At 44.8% G+C, this 22267-nt stretch overlaps 1 protein-coding gene across 6 annotated transcripts in view; it reads left to right on the top strand.

The window, feature by feature from the left end:
- LOC128698449 (carbohydrate sulfotransferase 11-like) overlaps window positions 1-22267 on the top strand; it is a 174503-nt gene that overhangs the window by 67503 nt on the left and 84733 nt on the right. For 4 of the 6 annotated variants that reach the window (XM_070096825.1, XM_070096824.1, XM_070096826.1 and 1 more), the window contains one exon: window positions 3907-4511. The exons of 1 other annotated variant lie outside the window; for it this stretch is intronic. In XM_070096825.1, the coding sequence (XP_069952926.1) occupies window positions 4428-4511 (84 nt within the window). In that variant the 5' untranslated portion in view covers window positions 3907-4427. Of the gene's footprint in view, window positions 1-3906; window positions 4551-22267 lie in introns of all 6 variants that reach the window. One more of the 6 variants, XM_070096827.1, reaches the window with a different exon arrangement.

Here is a 22267-nt window from a genome sequence, read left to right as displayed (position 1 = left end):
ATTTAAAGATTTGGTTGATGTCCACCTGGAGTCTTGCAGTGTCTTCAGTGGAGGACACTGTCATGCAAATTCGGGTGTCATCTGCAAAGGAAGACACGGTGCTGTGGCTTATATCCCTGTCTATGCTCGATTTGAGGATGAGGAACAAGATAGGGTCTACTACTATTCCTTGTGGAACAGAGTTTTTCACTGTAGCCGCCTCAGACTTTACTCTGTTGACTACATTATTACATGTATTACATCTGCATTCTGTTTGTCTTCTAGAGCATCCAGGAGCTTGTCATGGTACTCCAATAGTTGAGACAGACAGGAGCGACCTGCTCTAAACCCATGCTGCCCTGGGTTGTGTAACTGATGGGTATCTAGATGGGTGGTGATCTTGGTTCTCAGGACCCTTTCAAAGATTTTTATGATATGGGACGTTAGCGCTATCGGTCTGTAGTTCTATACTTTGCTTTACTGCCCCGTTTGTGGAGTGGGGCTGTGTCTGTTTTTTTAGTAACTGTGCGACGACCCGTGTCCAAACTCCCTCTCCACAGGACGTTAAAAGCACATGTTAGGGGCTTCTTGCAGTTCTTGATGAACACAGAGTTCCATGAGTCTATATAGAAAGCCACTTGTTATGCAGAGCATTTTGGGCAAATCAGGTCAGTTTTGTCCCAGTCGACTAACTCCCAGGTACCCATTTTACTGACGGGGAACATAGACAACAGGTGTAAAGAAACTCGCCCAGTGTTTCTACCTCGCCGGGAATCGAACAAGGACCCTCGCCGTCTGAAGCGAGAGCTTTAGCCACCAGGAAACGGGCCACATACAATGGAAACAAGTCAACCATATCCTAAAGGAAACAAGCCGGGAAGATATCCTAAATAACACAGATCCGAACCTTTGCCTCGAAAAAATTAACTTTGTGGTACTTGAGGTCTGCTCAAGTTACATTCCATTAAGAAAAAGAAAGAGACTGTAAACTAGAAAGAGAGGAGATGCTCCCTATACAGGCGAAGGTGAAGAATCACAGAGCTGCTGAGAGGGGCCAGTATATCTGAAGTACGAAGGGAGGCACTGGTCAGAGAAATAGCAAATATCGAACTTAAGCTAAAGGAATCTTACAGGAGACAAGAATCTCAGGAAGGAAATTGAAAGAAAGACAAAATGCTTCATCTCTTATGCCAAATCTAAGGGGAAAACAACATCTAGTATTGAGCCTCTGCTTAGGAGAGATGGAACCTACACAGATGACAGCAAAGAAATGAGTGAGATACAAGTCACAATACGACTCAGTGTTCAGCAAGCCGTTAACCAGACTAAGGGTCGACAGTCTAAATGGCAGAGACTCAGAATTGGGTCATCTCAAAAATCTCTGATATTATCCTAACACCACAAGACTTCAAAAAGGCAATAAATGACATGCCCATACACTCTGCCCCAGGCTCGGACTCATGAAACTTTGTGTTCATCAAGAACTACAAGAAATCTTTGTCACGTGCCTTGAGCATTATGTGGAGAGAGAGCAAGGACACAGGGGGTCTTCTCACACTCACTAAAACAACAGGCATAGCCCCACTCAACAAAGGTGGCACTAAATCAGTTGCAAAGAACTACAGACCGATAGCACTAACATCCCATATAAAAATCTTTGAAGGGTTTATGAAGCAAGATTACCAATTACCTAGATACCCATCAGTTTACACAACCCAGAGCAACACGGATTTAGAGCACGTCAGTCCTGTCCCAACTACTTGACCACTATGACAAGGCCCTGGATGCTACGGAGGTTAAACAAAATGCAGATGTAGTTAGTATATACAGAATTTGCAAAAGCCTTTGACAAGTGCGGCCATGGTGTAAAAGCGCACAAAATGCGTGATAAAGGACTAACAGGAAAAGTTGATAAATGGATCTATATGACTCACGAAATCGTAATGACACGATTGCAAACAATCCATACCACGGGCGGGGATAGAACCCGCGATCAGAGAGTCTCAAAACTCCAGACCATCACATTAGCCACTGGGTCAGCTAGCCACAATAAGATTCGTCCAACTAGGTATATTTCTACACCATAGGAAAGTTAGCATAGGCACCACTGTGACCACAAATGCAAGTTTTTACAGACGAATCTCCAGCTGGCGTGGCCGCGACAAACTCTAGCTCAAGTCCCCTCAAAGCCGTCAACATGATGGCTTTGAGGAGGCTTTATCCAAAACTTCCCAAATACTCGGCTAACATCTTTCAAAATCTCTCCGTCTCACGCTCATGCACCTCTCTTCTCCAGGTGCATAAATACTAATTATAACCCACTTTTCGCATCCAATCCTTATTTTAATCCACATAATCCTCGTATGTGTATACGTGTGCATGTATATGTAGTGTGACCCAAGTACCTGTTTCCTTGGATATTCATGAGACAAAAAAAAATGTAATACACATCTTGAAATTTATAAATTATACATAAATATTTACCACGTTAATTAAAGATTGTACAACTTTGTATTTGTTTTATTTATGCTTTAACAAATGAATAAAAGCTTACATGTGGTTTATATATGCTTTCCTCTGTATAAAAGCACCACAGTGGTTGGCTCTTCTTTGTTAGTTTTGGAGTAACTCTTGTTATCTTTATTGGAAAAGTTTGAGCTTCTTATGATTTGTTGCATAATGTTGCAATGGTGAGTGATGACACACAAGCTTCGTTTTGGTACCTTAGTGGTGTTAAATTATCCAAAGTTTCTGTCTTGTTTTTAAGCAAATTTTATTTTTATAAAAGTGGCCTGGGTACGATAACCTGGAACTAGATACTAGGTGCCTGTTTCCGCCTTGGAACTGTGGATGCTGGTGGCGGGACTTGATCCTGTAGGAGAGTAGGAAAAAATATTATGTTGGCTGTTCCAGCAGTCTGGTGTAGTTAGAACACCATCTGTACTTTTGATTTATTATTTAGGAGAGTGTTTTTTTTAGGTGATTTCCATGCTCTCTTTCATTTTATTAATCCTGCTAGTTGTTTCGACTTCCTTGATAGTTTGTTAATTACACGTGACAAGGTTTTAATTTGTTCTCTAGTTATCAGTTCCAATCTGCATTGTTTTTCATAGTTATGTTTATTATCAATGGACTGGAATATGCTATATGGTAACCATGGGTGAATTAGTCTCTTTGCAGTGATCAGCTTAGTTTTAAAAGTAGTAATAGTAGTAATAGGTGCGCTGGTTCTGTCCCGGCCCTGGTTTTTCCAGATGGTGACCCGGCGTGCTTTCAAAAGGAAAATAATTGTTATAGAGAGTAAACTCTCTCTCAAGCTATACCACGGGTGGGGTTAGAACCCACGATCACGGGTTCTAACCCCACCTGTGGTATGGTTTGTTTGTAACCGAGTCATTACGATTTCGTGAGTCAAGTAAACTCTCTATACGTGTCGATATCGGTTACTGCTGTAATTAAGTTATTAACAGATGTCTCATCATGGAGACGGAGTGAGATTTTTAATACTGGTGTTTCAGACTATGAAACAATGCTCTTCTCTAGACTGAGGGACTGACCACCTCAAAACTTTAGGGTGATGGACTGATTACATCGTCTTGAAGTCTCTTCTGCTTCTATCAACTTTTCTGTACTCGACTGAAGAAGCCTACTGTGTAGGCGAAACGTTTCGAAATAAAGATACCTAACTGTTGCATATGTGTCTTACCTAACAATACTGGCGTCGCCTGCTGCTATTTATATACAAAAACCAGCATGCGTGCACTTTTAAAATTCCTCTTCAAGGACTAATATATTAATCTCTAGTATTCAATGTGAATCCTTTTTCTGCATGATTGCAAATTTTATGTGTATATATACATATTAAAATTATGAAATGTGTTTTTATGCAATTTTATTTAGATTAGTGAAAAGAATTTCTTCTTGTAGGTCCTGGATATGGTATAACAACATTTCTAGGAGCTAGGAACGCTACCATCACAGTTGAAGAACTTGGCACTATCACCACTGGTGTATTATCTACGAACTCTGCGGTTACTGCACTGGAAACTACGAATACAGACATCACTATTGTTGGAATTAAAGACACATTCTTCACTATTGTAGTACCAAAGGACATAATCAACACTCACTTTGGACCTAAGGACGTTATTGCTATAGGACCAGGGGCTCCTTTTACTGCTACTTTAAAAAGTAAGGACACTATCACTCTTGCAGATCCTAAGGATATTATCACCACTGCTGTAAATCCTGCAGACATAGCAGAGGCAACTGGAAACTGTTACCACTGGTGTAAGACCTGAGGATCTGGAATAAAACTGAGAATGCAGTCATTGAACCCGAGAACAGTCTCACTACTGCTGTAATACCCTAGCAAGCTGTCATAGGATTGAAGGATACTCAGCACCAAAAGACTTCAAGACGTCTCTCATCCTTCAACAACAGCAAGAATGAGGAGGTTGTCTTCTGTGAACGTGCTACTCCTGAGTCTGGTTATAGTCTTCGGTATTTTCACCATCTTCGGCAACATGCAAGTGAGTTAAGACGGGATGAATACCTACATGCTGGTGAAGGTAATCTTTTTTCCTTTGCAAAGAATAATAATAGTCTTCTTCCTGCAATACTTTCCTGTATTCCCTTCTCTTCCTACAAATACTGTCTCTGTATCCTCTCTGCAGTATCTGTTCTGAATTTTCTGCTCAATTACTGTTCTCTGTATCTCTTTTCTACAATACTTGTTCTGTATTCTCTTTCTAGTAAATACTGTCTCTGTATCTCCTCTGCAAATACTGTTCTCTGTATCTTCTCCTCACAAATACTGTTTCAGAGTTCTTCTTTCTACAATACTGTCTCTGTATCCTTCTTCTCTACAACATTGCTCTGTATCCTTCTCCCTCACAATACTGTTCTCTGTATCCCTCTGCAATAATGTTCTCTGTATCCATCTCTTCTCTTCACTACTGTCTCTGTATTTTCTTTCTCTCAATACTGTCTCTGTGGCTCCTTCTCCTGCAATACTGTTCTCTGTATTCCTCTCCTGAACAATACTGTTCTGTATCCCTCTCCGTAAAACTGCAAATTGTTCTGTATTCCTTCTAAAAACTCCTGCTGTACCTGTCTCTGTTATCCTCTCTGCAACACTGTTTCCTGCATCTACAATACTCTAAGTCAATACTGTTCCCATCTCTTCTTCCTGCAAAATACTGTCCTTGTATCCTCTTCAATATTACCCATTCTGTCAATAATACTGTTCTGTGGTATTCTCTTCTACAATATCTGTTCTGTATCTCTCCTTGTACAATACTGTTCTCTGTATTTCCATTCTGTAGACTTGTCCTCTGTACTCTCTATCTTGTGCCCAATAATCAGTTCTGTCTTGGTCCTACTTCCTACACAATCAGTTCTGTATTCTACTTCCACACATTGTTCCTTTATCCTTCTGCAATACTGTCTCTGTATCCCTCTCCCTGCAAATACTGTTCTGTATTTCTTTCTACAAAATTGCCCTTGTATTCCTTTCTCAATACTGTTCCCTGTATCCTTCCCTTCCAGTAAATACTCGTTCTGTATCCTCTCTGTGCAATACTGTTCCTGTATCTCCCCTCTCCCTACAACACTGTTTCTGTATCCTTCTTCTACAACACTGTTCTCTATCTCCTTCTCCTGCAATACTGTTCTGCTGTATTCCTTCTCTCCCACAATACTGTTCTGTGTGTCCTTTCCTAATAACACTAAGTTCTGTATTCCTTCTCTGTCCACAATACTAGTTCCTGTATTCCTTCTGCAATTACTGTTCTTGTATTCCTCTTCTTCCTGCAATACTGTTCTCTGTATCTTTCCTGCAAAATTGTTCTGTATCTCTTTCCTCTCTGCAATACTGTTCTCTGTATCTCTTTCCTGCAATATCTGTTTCCATTCTTTCTCCTACAATACTTGTTCTTCTGTATCTCTTCCCTCGCAATAACTGTTCTGTATTCTCTGGCAATACTGTTCTGTATCTCTTTCTACAATACTGTTCTTGTATCTCTTTCTCTACAATACTTGTTCTGTATTCCTCCTTGCCTAATATTACTTGTTCCTGTAATTTCTTATCCTAGCAACATAGTTCCTGTCTCCCTTCCCACAATACTTGTCCTCTGTATTCCTCTGCCCAACACTGTCCCTTTATCCTCCCTCCCAACACTGTCCTGTATCCTCCCTTCCCACAACACTGTCCCTGCATCCCTCCCTCCCCAAATCACTGGGGGTTGGTGGTGAGCAGCAACCTTAAACCTAAGACAGCAATGCCTAAGTGTACGTAATAAGGCAAATAGGATTTACTCGACTTTATATCAAGAAGTGTAATCAACAGGAAGTCCAGGAGGGTCATACTGCAGCCTTTATACATCATTAGTAAGGTAAATCACCTAGATTATAGTAGCTCAGTTCCTGGGTCTCCTGTATTATAAAATGGACATAAATTCTGTTAGGGAAAACATTCAGCGTAGGATGACTAAATTAATACATAGTATTTAGGAAATCTTCCCTATGAAGAAAGATTAAAAGACTCTGGTTACATTCACTTGTTAGACGGGGGAAGAATGAGGGGGATACCTGATCGAATGTGTATAAGTGGGAAGATAGGTAATTAATTAAAGGGATATTAATAAGGTCTTGAGGATGTCCTCTCCTCCAAGAGAGAGTCCCTGCATAATGGATTTAAATTAGATAAGTTTCTAGATTTGTGAAAGGATTATAGGGAAAGCATTGGTCTGGAAATAGGGTGCAGCTGATGAGTGGAAACAGTCTACCTAGTTGGGCTTATTTGATGGCTAGGACTCTGGGTAGTTTCACTAGGCTTGGCATAAGGTACAAGGAGTGGGAGGGGTTGGATTTGGAGGGACTTTTCACATCAGAGTTTATTTCCTGGGTGGGTAACTTGAAAATTGGGCTTGGGCAAATGTTTTGTTAGGTGGGATGAAATTGCAAAGGTGACTTCCTTGCCTAGTAATGGGCCTAAGTCAGGCTGCTGCAGTGTTTCCTTATGTTCTTATGTTTCTTATGTCCTGTAGGTCCTTCTCCAGCAATACTGTCTCTGTATCCTTCTTCCTCCTACAATACTGTCTTCTATATCTCTTCTCTCTACAATACTGTTCTCTGTATCCTCTCTCTGCAACACTGTTCTGTATCTTCTCTCAACACTTGTCTCTGTATCCTTCTCTCTGCAATACTGTTCTTGTATCCTTCCTCTGCAATACTGTCCTCTGTATCCTCTCTCCTACAATACCTGTTGTTCTGTATTTCTCAGTGTAAATACTGTTCTCTAGTATCTCTTCTCTCTACAATACTGTCTTTATATTCTTTTTCCCAAAATGCTGTCTCTGTATTCTCTTCTCTAACACTGTTCTGTTATTCTTTCTGCACTTACTGTTCTCTGTATTCTTCTCTCACAAATACTGTTCTCTGTATCCTTCCTGCAATTACTGTTCTGTATTCTCTTCTTCCCTAACACTGTCCCTGTATCTCTTTCCTGCAATACTTGTTCCTCTGTATCCTCTCTAAGAACAATGGGCTGTTCTTGTATTCCTCCTTCCTAATACTGTTCTTGTATCTTCTCTCTGTGCAAATACTGTTCTGTATCTTCTTCCCTACAATATTACGTTCTGTTGTAATACCTCCTGCAATACTGGGTCCTCTGTCTCTAGCCCTCTTCCTACAATACTGTCTCTACATCCTTTCCTCTAAAATGCTGTCTGCATCCTTCTTCATACTGTTCTTCTTATCCCTCCCCTTCCCTACAAATACTGTCTCTGTATACTTTCTCTCTACAATACTGTTCCTGTATTCTTCTCTCTACAATACTGTCTCTGTATCTCTTTCTCTCTGCAAATACTGTTCTCTGTATCTGTCTCTGCTAACAAGATTGTTAACCTGTATCCTTCTTCTACAATACTGTTCTGTGTCTCCTTCACAATACTGTTCTGTATCTTCCCTTCAACAATACTGTCCTCTGTATCCTCTTCCTGAACAATACTGTCCTCTGTATCTCTTCTAAATAATACTGTCTCTTGTATTCCTTCCTCCCTGCAATGTTGTCTGTATTACTTCTCCCTGCAATACTGTTCTCCTGCAACACTGTCCAGTATCACTCTCCCGCAACACTGTCCAGTATCACTCCCCCGCAACACTGTCCTGTATCCCTCTCCCGCAACACTGTCCAGTATCACTCCCCCGCAACACTGTCCAGTATCACTCTCCCGCAACACTGTCCAGTATCACTCTCCCGCAACACTGTCCAGTATCACTCCCCCGCAACACTGTCCTGTATCACTCCCCCGCAACACTGTCCAGTATCACTCCCCCGCAACACTGTCCAGTATCACTCTCCCACGACAATGTCCTGTATCCATCTCCCGCAACACTGTCCAGAATCACTCTCCCACAACACTGTCCAGTATCACTCTCCCACAACACTGTGGAGTATCACTTTCCCAAAACACTGTCCAGTATCACTCTCCCGCAACACTGTCCAGTATCACTCTCCCACAACACTGTCCAGTATCACTCTCCCACAACACTGTCCTGTATCCCTCTCCCACAACACTGTCCAGTATCGAAGATTGAGACACTTATGCAGCATATGGGAATATTTATTCAGGAAACGTTTCGCCACACAGTGGCTTCATCAGTCCAATACAAAGAGGAAGGCGTAAGGAGAGGAGGAGTATGAGGTAATCAGTTCCTCAACCTGGAGTCGATGTGTTCAGTCCATCAATCTTGTAGAATGTACAGCATAGGCCGTAGACGTGGCTTATATACTGTAGTGAGGTGAGGTGAAGCAGGCGGAGGCGGGGTCATAGTGGTACCATCCACTAGTCGAAGTAGGTCTTCGTCCAAAGGTTGAACAAGTGTTGAAGAATTCTTTGTAACAAGATCCCATGATGCTGCAGTGTCTGACAGTTGTGATGAATGGTTTGAAAAACTGACAAGTTGAATATTGAGACACTTATGCAGCATATGGGAATCTTTATTCAGGAAGCGTTTCGCCACACAGTGGCTTCATCAGTCCAATACAAAGAGGAAGGCGTAAGGAGAGGAGGAGTATGAGGTAATCAGTCCCTCAGCCTGGAGTCGATGAGTTCAGTCCATCAATCCTGAATAAAGATTCCCATATGCTGCATAAGTGTCTCAATCTTCAAATTGTCGGTTTTTCAAACCATTCATCACAACTGTCCAGTATCACTCTCCCGCAACACTGTCCAGTATCACTATGACCCCCCTCCGCACCTCACCTCACTACAGTCCAGTATCACTCTCCCACATCGCTCCAGGCAGAGGGACTGATTACTGTCCAGTATCACTGTGTGGCGAAACCCCGCTGCATAAGTGTCACTTCAAATTGTCCTGTATCACTCCCGCAACACTGTCCAGTATCACTCTCCCGCAACACTGTCCAGTATCACTCTCCCGCAACACTGTCCAGTATCACTCTCCCACAACACTGTCCAGTATCACTCTCCTACAACACTGTCCAGTATCACTCCCCCGCAACAATGTCCTGTATCCCTCTCCCACAACACTGTCGAGTATCACTCTCCCGCAACACTGTCCAGTATCACTCTCCCGCAACACTCTCCAGTATCACTCTCCCACAACACTGTCCAGTATCACTCTCCTACAACACTGTCCAGTATCACTCCCCCGCAACACTGTCCAGTATCACTCTCCTACAACACTGTCCAGTATCACTCCCCCGCAACACTGTCCTGTATCACTCCCCCGCAACACTGTCCTGTATTACTCTCCCACAACACTGTCCAGTATCACTCCCCCGCAACACTGTCCAGTATCACTCCCCCGCAACACTGTCCTGTATCACTCTCCCACAACACTGTCCTGTATCCCTCTCCCACAACACTGTCCAGTATCACTCCCCCGCAACACTGTCCTGTATCCCTCTCCCACAACACTGTCCAGTTTCACTCCCCCGCAACACTGTCCAGTATCACTCCCCGCAACACTGTCCTGTATCCCTCTCCCGCAACACTGTCCTGTATCCCTCTCCCGCAACACTGTCCTGTATCCCTCTCCCGCAACACTGTCCTGTATCCCTCTCCCACAACACTGTCCTGTATCCCTCTCCCGCAACACTGTCCTGTATCCCTCTCCCGCAACACTGTCCTGTATCCCTTTCCCACAACACTGTCCTGTATCCCTCTCCCACAACACTGTCCTGTATCCCTCTCCCGCAACACTGTCCTGTATCCCTCTCCCGCAACACTGTCCTGTATCCCTTTCCCACAACACTGTCCTGTATCCCTCTCCCCAACACTGTCCTGTATCCCTCTCCCGCAACACTGTCCTGTATCCCTCTCCCACAACACTGTCCTGTATCCCTCTCCCACAACACTGTCCTGTATCCCTCTCCCACAACACTGTCCTGTATCCCTCTCCCACAACACTGTCCTGTATCACTCTCCCACAACACTGTCCTCTATCCCTCTCCCACAACACTGTCCAATATCACTCTCCCACAACAATTTCCTGTATCACTCTCCCACAACACTGTCCTGTATCACTCTCCCACAACAATTTCCTGTATCACTCTCCCACAACACTGTCCTGTATCACTCTCCCACAACAATTTCCTGTATCACTCTCCCACAACACTGTCCTGTATCACTCTCCCACAACACTGTCCAATATCACTCTCCCGCAACACTGTCCTGTATCACTCTCCCACAACACTGTCCTGTATCACTCTCCCACAACACTGTCCTGTATCACTCTCCCACAACAATTTCCTGTATCACTCTCCCACAAGACTGTCCTGTATCATTCTCCCACAACAATTTCCTGTATCACTCTCCCACAACACTGTCCTGTATCACTCTCCCACAACAATTTCCTGTATCACTCTCCCACAACACTGTCCTGTATCACTTTCCCACAACAATTTCCTGTATCACTCTCCCGAAACACTGTCCTGTATCACTCTCCCGCAACACTGTCCTGTATCACTCTCCCACAACACTGTCCTGTATCTCTCTCCCGCAACACTGTCCTGTATCACTCTCCCGCAACACTGTCCAGTATCACTCCCCCGCAACACTGTCCAGTATCACTCCCCCGCAACACTGTCCAGTATCACTCCCCCGCAACACTGTCCAGTATCACTCCCCCGCAACACTGTCCAGTATCACTCCCCCGCAACACTGTCCAGTATCACTCCCCCGCAACACTGTCCAGTATCACTCTCCCGCAACACTGTCCTGTATCACTCCCCCGAAACACTGTCCAGAGTCACTCCCCCGCAACACTGTTCAGTATCACTCCCCCGCAACACTGTCCAGTATCACTCCCCCGAAACACTGTCCAGAGTCACTCCCCCGCAACACTGTCCAGTATCACTCTCCCGCAACACTGTCCTGTATCACTCCCCCGAAACACTGTCCAGAGTCACTTCCCCGCAACACTGTTCAGTATCACTCCCCCGCAACACTGTCCAGTATCACTCCCCCGCAACCCCGCAACACTGTCCAGTATCACTCCCCCGCAACACTGTCCAGTATCACTCCCCCGCAACACTGTCCTGTATCACTCCCCCGCAACACTGTCCAGTATCACTCCTCCGCAACACTGTCCAGTATCACTCTCCCACAACAATGTCCTGTATCCATCTCCCGCAACACTGTCCAGAATCACTCTCCCACAACACTGTCTAGTATCACTCTCCCACAACACTGTGGAGTATCACTTTCCCAAAACACTGTCCAGTATCACTCTCCCGCAACACTGTCCAGTATCACTCTCCCGCAACACTGTCCTGTATCCCTCTCCCACAACACTGTCCAGTATCGAAGATTGAGACACTTATGCAGCATATGGGAATCTTTATTCAGGAAACGTTTCGCCACACAGTGGCTTCATCAGTCCAATAGAAAGAGGAAGGCGTAAGGAGAGGAGGAGTATGAGGTAATCAGTTCCTCAACCTGGAGTCGATGTGTTCAGTCCATCAATCTTGTAGAATGTACAGCATAGGCCGTAGACATGGCTTATATACTGTAGTGAGGTGAGGTGAAGCAGGCGGAGGCGGGGTCATAGTGGTACCATCCACTAGTCGAAGTAGGTCTTCGTCCAAAGGTTGAACAAGTGTTGAAGAATTCTTTGTAAGAAGATCCCATGATGCTGCAGTGTCTGACAGTTGTGATGAATGGTTTGAAAAACCGACAAGTTGAAGATTGAGACACTTATGCAGCATATGGGAATCTTTATTCAGGAAGCGTTTCGCCACACAGTGGCTTCATCAGTCCAATACAAAGAGGAAGGCGTATGGAGAGGAGGAGTATGAGGTAATCAGTCCCTCAGCCTGGAGTCGATGAGTTCAGTCCATCAATCCTGAATAAAGATTCCCATATGCTGCATAAGTGTCTCAATCTTCAAATTGTCGGTTTTTCAAACCATTCATCACAACTGTCCAGTATCACTCTCCCGCAACACTGTCCAGTATCACTCCCCCGCAACACTGTCCAGTATCACTCTCCCGCAACACTGTCCAGTATCACTCCCCCGCAACACTGTCCAGTATCACTCTCCCGCAACACTGTCCAGTATCACTCTCCCGCAACACTGTCCAGTATCACTCTCCCGCAACACTGTCCAGTATCACTCTCCCACAACAATGTCCTGTATCCCTCTCCCACAACACTGTCGAGTATCACTCTCCCGCAACACTGTCCAGTATCACTCTCCCGCAACACTCTCCAGTATCACTCTCCCACAACACTGTCCAGTATCACTCTCCTACAACACTGTCCAGTATCACTCCCCCGCAACACTGTCCAGTATCACTCTCCTACAACACTGTCCAGTATCACTCCCCCGCAACACTGTCCTGTATCACTCCACCGCAACACTTTCCTGTATCCCTCTCCCACAACACTGTCCAGTATCACTCTCCCGCAACACTGTTCTGTATCACTCCACCGCAACACTTTCCTGTATCCCTCTCCCACAACACTGTCCAGTATCACTCCCCCGCAACACTGTCCTGTATCACTCCACCGCAACACTTTCCTGTATCCCTCTCCCACAACACTGTCCAGTATCACTCTCCCACAACACTGTCCAGTATCACTCTCCCGCAACACTGTCCAGAATCACTCTCCCACAACACTGTCCTGTATCCCTCTCCCACAACACTGTCCAGTATCACTCTCCCACAACACTGTCCTGTATCCCTCTCCCACAACACTGTCCAGTATCACTCTCCCACAACACTGTCCTGTATCCCTCTCCCACAACACTGTCCAGTATCACTCTCCCACAAAACTGTCCTGTATCCCTCTCCCACAACACCGTTCAGTATCACTCTCCCACAACACTGTCCTGTATCCCTCTCCCACAACACTGTCCTGTATCCCTCTCCCACAACACTGTCCTGTATCCCTCTCCCACAACACTGTCCTGTATCCCTCTCCCACAACACTGTCCTGTATCCCTCTCCCGCAACACTGTCCTGTATCCCTCTCCCACAACACTGTCCTGTATCCCTCTCCCACAACACTGTCCAATATCACTCTCCCACAACACTGTCCTGTATCACTCTCCCACAACACTGTCCTCTATCCCTCTCCCACAACACTGTCCAATATCACTCTCCCACAACAATTTCCTGTATCACTCTCCCACAACACTGTCCTGTATCACTCTCCCACAACAATTTCCTGTATCACTCTCCCGCAACACTGTCCTGTATCACTCTCCCGCAACACTGTTCAGTAATACTCTCCCCGCAACACTGTCTGTGTATCATCTCTCGGAAATACTGCCCCAGAGTCACTCCCCTGCAACACTGTTCAGTATCACTCGCATACTGTCCTCAGTATCACTCCTCGAAATACTGTCCAGAGTCACTCCTGCAACACTCGTCCGTCATCACTCTCCTGCAACACTGTCCTGTATCACTTCTCTTCGGAAACACTGTCCAGAGTCACTTCCCTGTAACACTGTTCAGTATCACTCCCTCGCAACACTGTCCAGTATCACCCCTTCGAAACACTGTCCAGAGTCACCTCCCCGCAACACCTGTCCAGCACTCATCCCTGCAATACTGTCCGTGTAATCACCCCTTTCTGGAAACACTGTCCAGAGTCCATTTCCCTGCAACACTGTTCAGTATCACTTCCCCGCAAATACTGTCCAGTATCACTTCCCTGCAACCTTCTCTGCAACACTGGGCTCCAGTATCACCCCTTCTCCGGCAAATACTGTCCAGTCACTTCCCTCGCAAATACTGTCCAGTATCACTTCCCCGCAACACCAGTGTTCAGTATCACTCCTTCGGCAATCACTTGTTCCAGTATCACTTCCCCGTAAATACTGTTCAGTTCATCATCCCTCTGCAACACTTCGTCCTGTGCATCACTTCCCGAAACACTGTCCTGTGAGTCACCCCCTTCGCAACACTGTTGTTCCAGTATCACCCCCTCCCGCAACCTGTCTGTAGTATCACTCCCGAAACACTGCTCCAGAGTCACTCCCTGCAACACTGTCCAGTATCACTTCCCGCAACACTGGTTCCTGTATCACTTCCCTGGAAATACTGTCCAGAGTCACTCCCCTCTGCAACACTGTTCAGTATCACCCCCGCAACACTGTCCTAGTATCACCTTCCCCTGCAACCTTCGCAACACTGTCTGTAGTATCACTTCTCTGCAATACTGTCCAGTAATACCTTCGCAACACTGTAGCCATCACCTTCCCCTGGCAACACTGTTCAGTATCACTCCCGGCAACACCTCGTTCCAGTATCACCTCCCCTGCAACACTGCTTCAGTAATACCTTCCGCAATACCTTGCCCAGTAATCACCTGTAACTGTAGTTCATTCACTCCTCGCAACACTCGTTCCAGTATCACTTCCTTCAGTGCAACACTGTCTAGTATCACTTTCCCCTCCCGCAACACTGTCTCAGTATCATCCTTCGCAACACTGTCCTCAGTATTTACCTCTTCGCAATACTGTCCTAGTTATTTACTTTCGGCAAATACTGCTCCAGTAATCACTTACCCTACAATACTGTCTAGTATTCAACTCTCGCAAATATCTGTTCCCAGTATCATTTCCTCGCAATACTGTTCCAGTATCACTTTCTCCTGCAACATCAATTGTTCTAGTATTCACTTTCCTCGCAATATCTGTTCCCAGTATCACCTCTCCTGCAAACACTGTTCCAGTATTCACTTTCCTGCAAATACTCGTTCTAGTATCACTTCTGCAATACTGTTCCTAGTATCACTTCCTCTGCAATACTGTCTAGTATTCACTTCCTCGGCCAACACTGTTCCAGTAATACATTTCCGCAGTACTGCTCCAGTATCACTCTCTGCAGTACTGTTCTAGTATACTTCTTCTTGCAAAATACTGTTCCAGTATCACTCTCCTGCAACACTGTCTAGTATTTACTTCCCGGCAACATTCGTCTTGTGTAATACTGCTCACTGTTCAGTATCACTTTCTCTCAACACTGTCTAGTTATCACTTTTCTGCAATATCTGTTCTAGTATGCCCTCCCGCAACACTGTTCCAGCATTACCTCAGCAAATACTGTTCTAGCATTACCTTTGTCGCAATACTGTCTTCCAGTATTCACCTTCTGCAATACTGTTCTTCAGTATCACTTCTGCAACACTTGGCTCCAGTATCACTCTCCCTGGCAAATACTGTTCTAGTATTACTTCTTCCCGCAACACTGTCTAGTATCACTTCTGCAACACTCGTTCTAGTATCACTTTCTGGCAACACTGCATCCAGTATCACTTCCCTCCTCTGCACACTGTCCTAGCATTACTTTCTGCAACACCTGTTCCAGTTATCACCCTTCCGCAATACTGTTCCTGCATTACCTTCTCTGCAACACTGTTCCAGTATACTTTCTCGCAACACTGTTCCTGCATACTTACTCTCGCAATACCTGTCCCAGTATCACTTCCTCAAATACTCGTTCTGTCTACCTCTTGCAACACTGTCCTGTATTCACTTCCTCGGCAAATACTGTCCAGTGTATCCATCCCGCAAATACTCGTTCCAGTATCACTCTCCCTGCAAATACTCGTTCCAGTATCACTTCCTCTCTGGCAAATACTGTCCTAGTACTCTCCTTCCGCAACACTGTTCCTAGTCATCTTCTTCCCGCAAATAATACTGTCCTGTATTCACTTCCGCAAATACTGCCAGTCTATCACTCAGCACTGTCCAGTAATTACCTCTGCAACACTGTCCTAGTATCACCTCCTGCATACTGTCCAGTATCACTTCCCGCAATACTGTCTGAGTATCACTTCTTCCCGCAAAGACTGGTCCTAGTAATACTTCCCGCAACACTGTTCTGTGCATTCACCTTCCTGGGCAATACTGTTGTCTTAGTATTCACCTCCCCGCAACACTGTCCTAGTCACTCTGCCCTCGCAAATACTCGTTCCAGTATCACCTCTGCAATACTGTCCTAGTATCACCTGCCCGCAACACTGTCCAGCATTACCTCCCCGCAACACTGTCCAGTATCACTTTCGCAAATACTGTCCAGTATCACCTTCCCTGCAACACTGGTTCCAGTATCACCTCTTCCTGCAACATCTGTTCCAGTATCACCTCTCCCGCAAATACTGTCCAGTATCACTTTTCCCCTGCAACACTCGTCCTGTGCATCACTTCCCCGCAACACTCGTTCCAGTATCACTTCCTTCTGGCAACATCGTTCCAGTATTCACTTCTCCCTGGCAAATACTGTTCAGTATTACATCTTCCCGTAACACTGTCCTAGTATCACTTCTTCCTGCAAAATATCTGTTCCAGTATCACTTTCCCTGGCAACACTGTCCAGTATCACTTCTCCTAGTAACACTGTCCTGGTATCACTCCCGGCAACACTGCTCCAGTACTTCTCCCGCAACACTGGGTTCCCAGTATCAACTGCAATACTGTTCCAGTATCACTCCCTGCAACACTGTTCCAGTATCACCTTCCCGCAACACTGTCCTAGTATCACTTCTCCATGCAACACTGTCCAGTATCACTCCCAGGTAAATACTGTCCTAGTATCACCCTTTCCTGCAACACTGTCCAGTAATCACTTCCTCCCGCAACACTGTCCTAGCGTATTACCTTCCGCAAATACTGTTCCAGTAATCACTTCCCGCAACACTGGTTCCAGCAATAATCCTGCTCTCCTGTTCCGTAATCACTGTCCTCACGGTGCCAGTTATCCTCCCGCAAATACTGTTCCAGTATCACTTCTCCCGCAAATACTGTCCTAGTATCACTTCTCCCTGCAATACTGTCCATAGTATCATTTCTCCGGCAACACTGCTTCCAGTATCACTTCCGGCAAATACTGTTCCAGCATTACTTCCTCCCTGGCAAATACTGTCCTAGTATCACTCTCCCGCAACACTGTCCAGTATCACTTCCCTGCAATACTGCTCCAGTATCACTTCCTGCAACACTGTCCTAGTATTCACTCCTCCCGCAACACTGTTCTGTATCAATTTTACCTCCCGCAACATGCGTTCCAGTATCACTCTCCCGCAACACTGTCCAGTAACACTCTCCCGCAACACTGTCCAGTATCACTCCCCCGCAACACTGTCCAGTAACACTCTCCCGCAACACTGTCCAGTAACACTCCCGCAACACTGTCCTGTATTAACCGGCCTTCAAACTAATCGTCAGGTTTTTGCTGGAATATTTTCTCTATGCTTTATATGTCGTTCTGAAATAGTTCACCCGGAGGTCTGTTTCACCAAACTGTTGATGCTGGAGCAAACTTAAGTTGTCATTTGAAATCAGTAGCCCAAAATTAGTTAGAAAAACATTTTTAAACGTGAACCGAAGTATTTGCTGACCCTTGTACTATTACTACTACTACTGCTTCTACTGCTACTACTACTATTACTACTACTACTGCTTCTACTGCTACTACTACTACTATTACTACTACTACTGCTTCTACTGCTACTACTACTACTATTACTACTACTACTGCTTCTACTGCTACTACTACTACTATTACTACTACTACTGCCATTACTACTGCCTGCCACCTACTACCACCTGCCTATGCCACCTACCTATTACTACCACTCACTGCTTCCCACTGGCTACCACCTACCACACCTACTACCACTGCCTTCCACTGCACTACCACTACTACCACTACCTATGCCACTAATACTCTACTGATACCTATCCACTACCATTACTACCACCTACTGCTCACTTCACCATACTGCTATTCACTACCACTACCACTGCTTCACTGCTACCACACTAGTACTACTGCTACCACTGCTACCCACCTACCACCACCACACCATTCACCACTGCTTCCCACGCTCACCACCACCACTCCAGCACCACCACCACCACCACCGCCTCCACCTGCCACCACCACAACCACACCACTGGCTCCACCGCACCACCACCACCACCACCACCACCGCCACCACTGCACCTCCACCACCACCACCACTCATTACTACTCCACCTGCTCCTTCCACCACCTACTACCACCACCTACCACCTCTCCACTGCCACCACACCACCACACCACCACCACTGCCTTTCCTACTGTCCACTACCACTACCATTACCGCTACTACTGCCTCCCACCTGCCACCACTACCTAACTACTACACACTGCTTCCACTGCTACACCTACCTACTTCATTACACTACCACTGGGTTCTACTGCCTAACCACCATTACTACTCACTGACTGCTCCCACTGCACCACCACACCACTACTACCACTGCCTCCACCGCCACTCCACGGCATTCCACCACCACCGCCTCCCACCGCCACCACCACACCACCACTTCCACTACCACTGCTTCACCGCTACTCCACTACCATTCACTACCACTGCCGCTACTGTCTCCACTACCATTATTACCACATACCACTGCTCCACTGCCTACCACCTACCTACCACTAGCCTTCACTGCCTCCCACCTACCACCTACCACCACCTCCACCTACCAGTTCCACCACCACCACTACCATTACCACCACTGCTTTCCCACTGCACCACCACCACATCACTACTCACTGCCTCCCACTGCCACTCACCACCACCACTTACTGGCACCACTACTCACTACTGCCACCACCTGCACTGCTACCACTCCACTCTACCACTGCTCACTGCCACTACACTACCATTACACCCACCAACCTGGCACAACAACTGCTACTATTGCTACTATAACTACCACTACTACTCCCATTACTAACACTACTAGTATTGCTAGTACTACTACTATTACTACAACTATTACTACTGCTACTACTACTGCTATTACTACTACTGTGGAAAATTAAAATTTCCTGGATGAATCTGATAAGATTCATACCAGTAATTGGTAAAAAAGATAATTATTTCTTATCAGTTACAGAGACATGTAGGAATTTTAGGACATCCTAGGTCGCAAAAAATGTTCCCCATCGATACCTACTACTCTCATATTTCCACAAGTCACTCTGGACCTATATTAATCTCAAATGAAATACGTCTCCAGTAATTCTGGTAAACTATTAATATAAATTATATGGACTGTATGTTAAATTGAGTTAATGAATACATATACACATTTATATATCAGAAGGAGAATTTATGTTAATAACACTCACCAATTTGTCTGGAGATTACTTGGTGTCATACGCAACCCCCTGCCTAAAATATAAAGAAACTACTGGCCAGACATTACTTATCTTGGGGATGGTGTACTTATTATCTCTTTCCCCATCTAATTTCGGAGTCCTGTCCAATTGTTGGTTTCTCACATTCTGCAGGACTGTACCTACAAAAATTTCTGCTCCTATTTGAGAGGTTTCAAACACAATTTAACCTCCAGAACGACGAAAATTCTTTCGATTTTCTCTAACGTCTGTTTTGCCCAGTTCTAAACATGGCGTCTCCTTTTTCCAAGCGATGCTAACACTCTCGCTGGTTCCTTTTTTATTTACAAATTAATTTTTGTTAACTACAATACATTTCACTAATTTACATACAAAATACACTGTATTTTTGGAAAATATACAGTATTTTCTACAACTACTATTACTACTTCTACTATTACTATTACTACTACTCTTATTACTGCTACTACTACAGTGGAACCCCGGTTTTTGCCCAGTCCGGATATTGTATAATTCAGCTTTGGCCACTTTTTCGGCGAATTTTTTCCCTAGGTTTCGTGCATCCGCTCGGAAATCGTCCATATCAGACTCGTCCGCCTGGGCCACTCATATGTTCTTGATACTGATACGTAATAATAAACACATTTGGGCGCATTAAATGTCTCCTTTTAGGTTAATATCGACATTTTCATTAATCCAGCTATGATATTTTCTTCAAAATTATATAAGAAACATGTTTCATAGCATATAAACATGCAATGTTTATATGCTATGAAGTGTGCTAGCCAGGTAGAAGGAAAAAATTACGTTTTCTCTGGTCCAGAATCACGAGTATGAATCTGCATTGGCCCAGTCACCGCCCTTAATACATAACGCTTTTGTTTACAATTTTCGGCATGAATTATTCATTACTTCATTCACCCTTTGTTTATGATGGCATCTAAAGGCAGTTGTTAGAAACGAATAAACTCAGTGAACATGGTATGTCGATGGTAATAACATGGCTCTGGGCCACATTAAATGTTATGTAGCTAGGATGTGAAAGAGTTGGTGGAGAAATATCATCCTAGCAAAGCTGTTACAATTATTATTATTATTATAATCAAGGGAGAAGCGCTAAACCCGGAGGATTATACAGCGCCTGTATACGGCATTCATGCCGTATCTGCATGATCAGCGACTTTCACGCTGGTCTTAGTGCCAGTAAAAGACAAAGAAGGGAAGTAACCACTAATAAGGCTTTGGTACCTGAAGTCCTTATGGAGGGGGATTCCCTCTCCCCTCTTCGCCGTCTTCCATACGCCAATAAGAACATAAGAAGAACATAAGAAAGAAGGAACACTGAAACAGGCCTACTGACCCATGCGGAGCAGGTCCATGTCCCCCCCCCCGGATTAGACCAATGACCCCCCCCCCGGATTAGCCCAATGACCCGCCCAGTCTGATCATCTCCACTCAAGGATGGAGCACTGCACCAGACCCAGCAGCACAAGCTAATCAGGTCCAATTCACACCCACCCACACCCACTCATGTATTTATCTAACCTATTTTTAAAACTACACAACGTTTTAGCCTGAATAACTACTCGGGAGTTTGTTCCACTCATCCACAACTCTATTACCAAACCAGTGCTTTCCTATATCCTTTCTGAATCTGAATTTTTCCAACTTGAAACCATTGCTGCGAGTCCTGTCTTGGCTGGAAATTTTCAGCACGCTATTTACATCCCTTTTATTTATTCCTATTTTCCATTTATACACCTCGATCATAAATCCCTCTAATTCTACGCCTTTCGAGAGAGTGCAGATTCAGGGCCCTCAGTCTATCCTCATAGGGAAGATTTCTGATACATGGGATCATAAGAACATAAGAAGATAAGAAAGGAGGAACACTGCAGGAGGCCTGTTGGCCCATACTAGGCAGGTCCATTACAATTCATCCCACTAACAAAACATTTGCCCAACCCAATTTTCAATGCCACCCAAGAAATAAGCTCTGATGTGAAAGTCCCACTCAAATCCAACCCCTCCCACTCATGTACTTATCCAACCTAAATTTGAAACTACCCAAAGTCCCAGCCTCAATAACCCAACTAGGTAGACTGTTCCACTCATCAACTACCCTATTTCCAAACCAATACTTTCCTATGTCCTTTCTAAATCTAAACTTATCTAATTTAAATCCATTACTGCGTGTTCTCTCTTGGAGAGACATCCTCAAGACCTTATTAATATCTCCTTTATTAATGCCTATCTTCCACTTATACACTTCGATCAGGTCTCCCCTCATTCTTCGTCTAACAAGTGAATGTAACTTAAGAGTCTTCAATCTTTCTTCATAAGGAAGATTTCTAATGCTATGTATTAATTTAGTCATCCTACGCTGAATGTTTTCTAACGAATTTATGTCCATTCTGTAATATGGAGACCAGAACTGAGCTTCATAATCTAGGTGAGGCCTTACTAATGATGTATAAAGCTGCAGTATGACCTCTGGACTTCTGTTGCTTACACTTCTTGATATAAATCCCAGTAATCTATTTGCCTTATTACGTACGCTTAGGCATTGCTGTCTTGGTTTAAGGTTGCTGCTTACAATAACCCCCAAGT

Source organism: Cherax quadricarinatus, chromosome 55 (genome assembly GCF_038502225.1).
Source record: "Cherax quadricarinatus isolate ZL_2023a chromosome 55, ASM3850222v1, whole genome shotgun sequence".
NCBI classification, from domain to species: domain Eukaryota; kingdom Metazoa; phylum Arthropoda; class Malacostraca; order Decapoda; family Parastacidae; genus Cherax; species Cherax quadricarinatus.
Note: the sequence above shows the minus strand (reverse complement) of the source record. Positions and strands in the feature narration are given on the sequence as shown.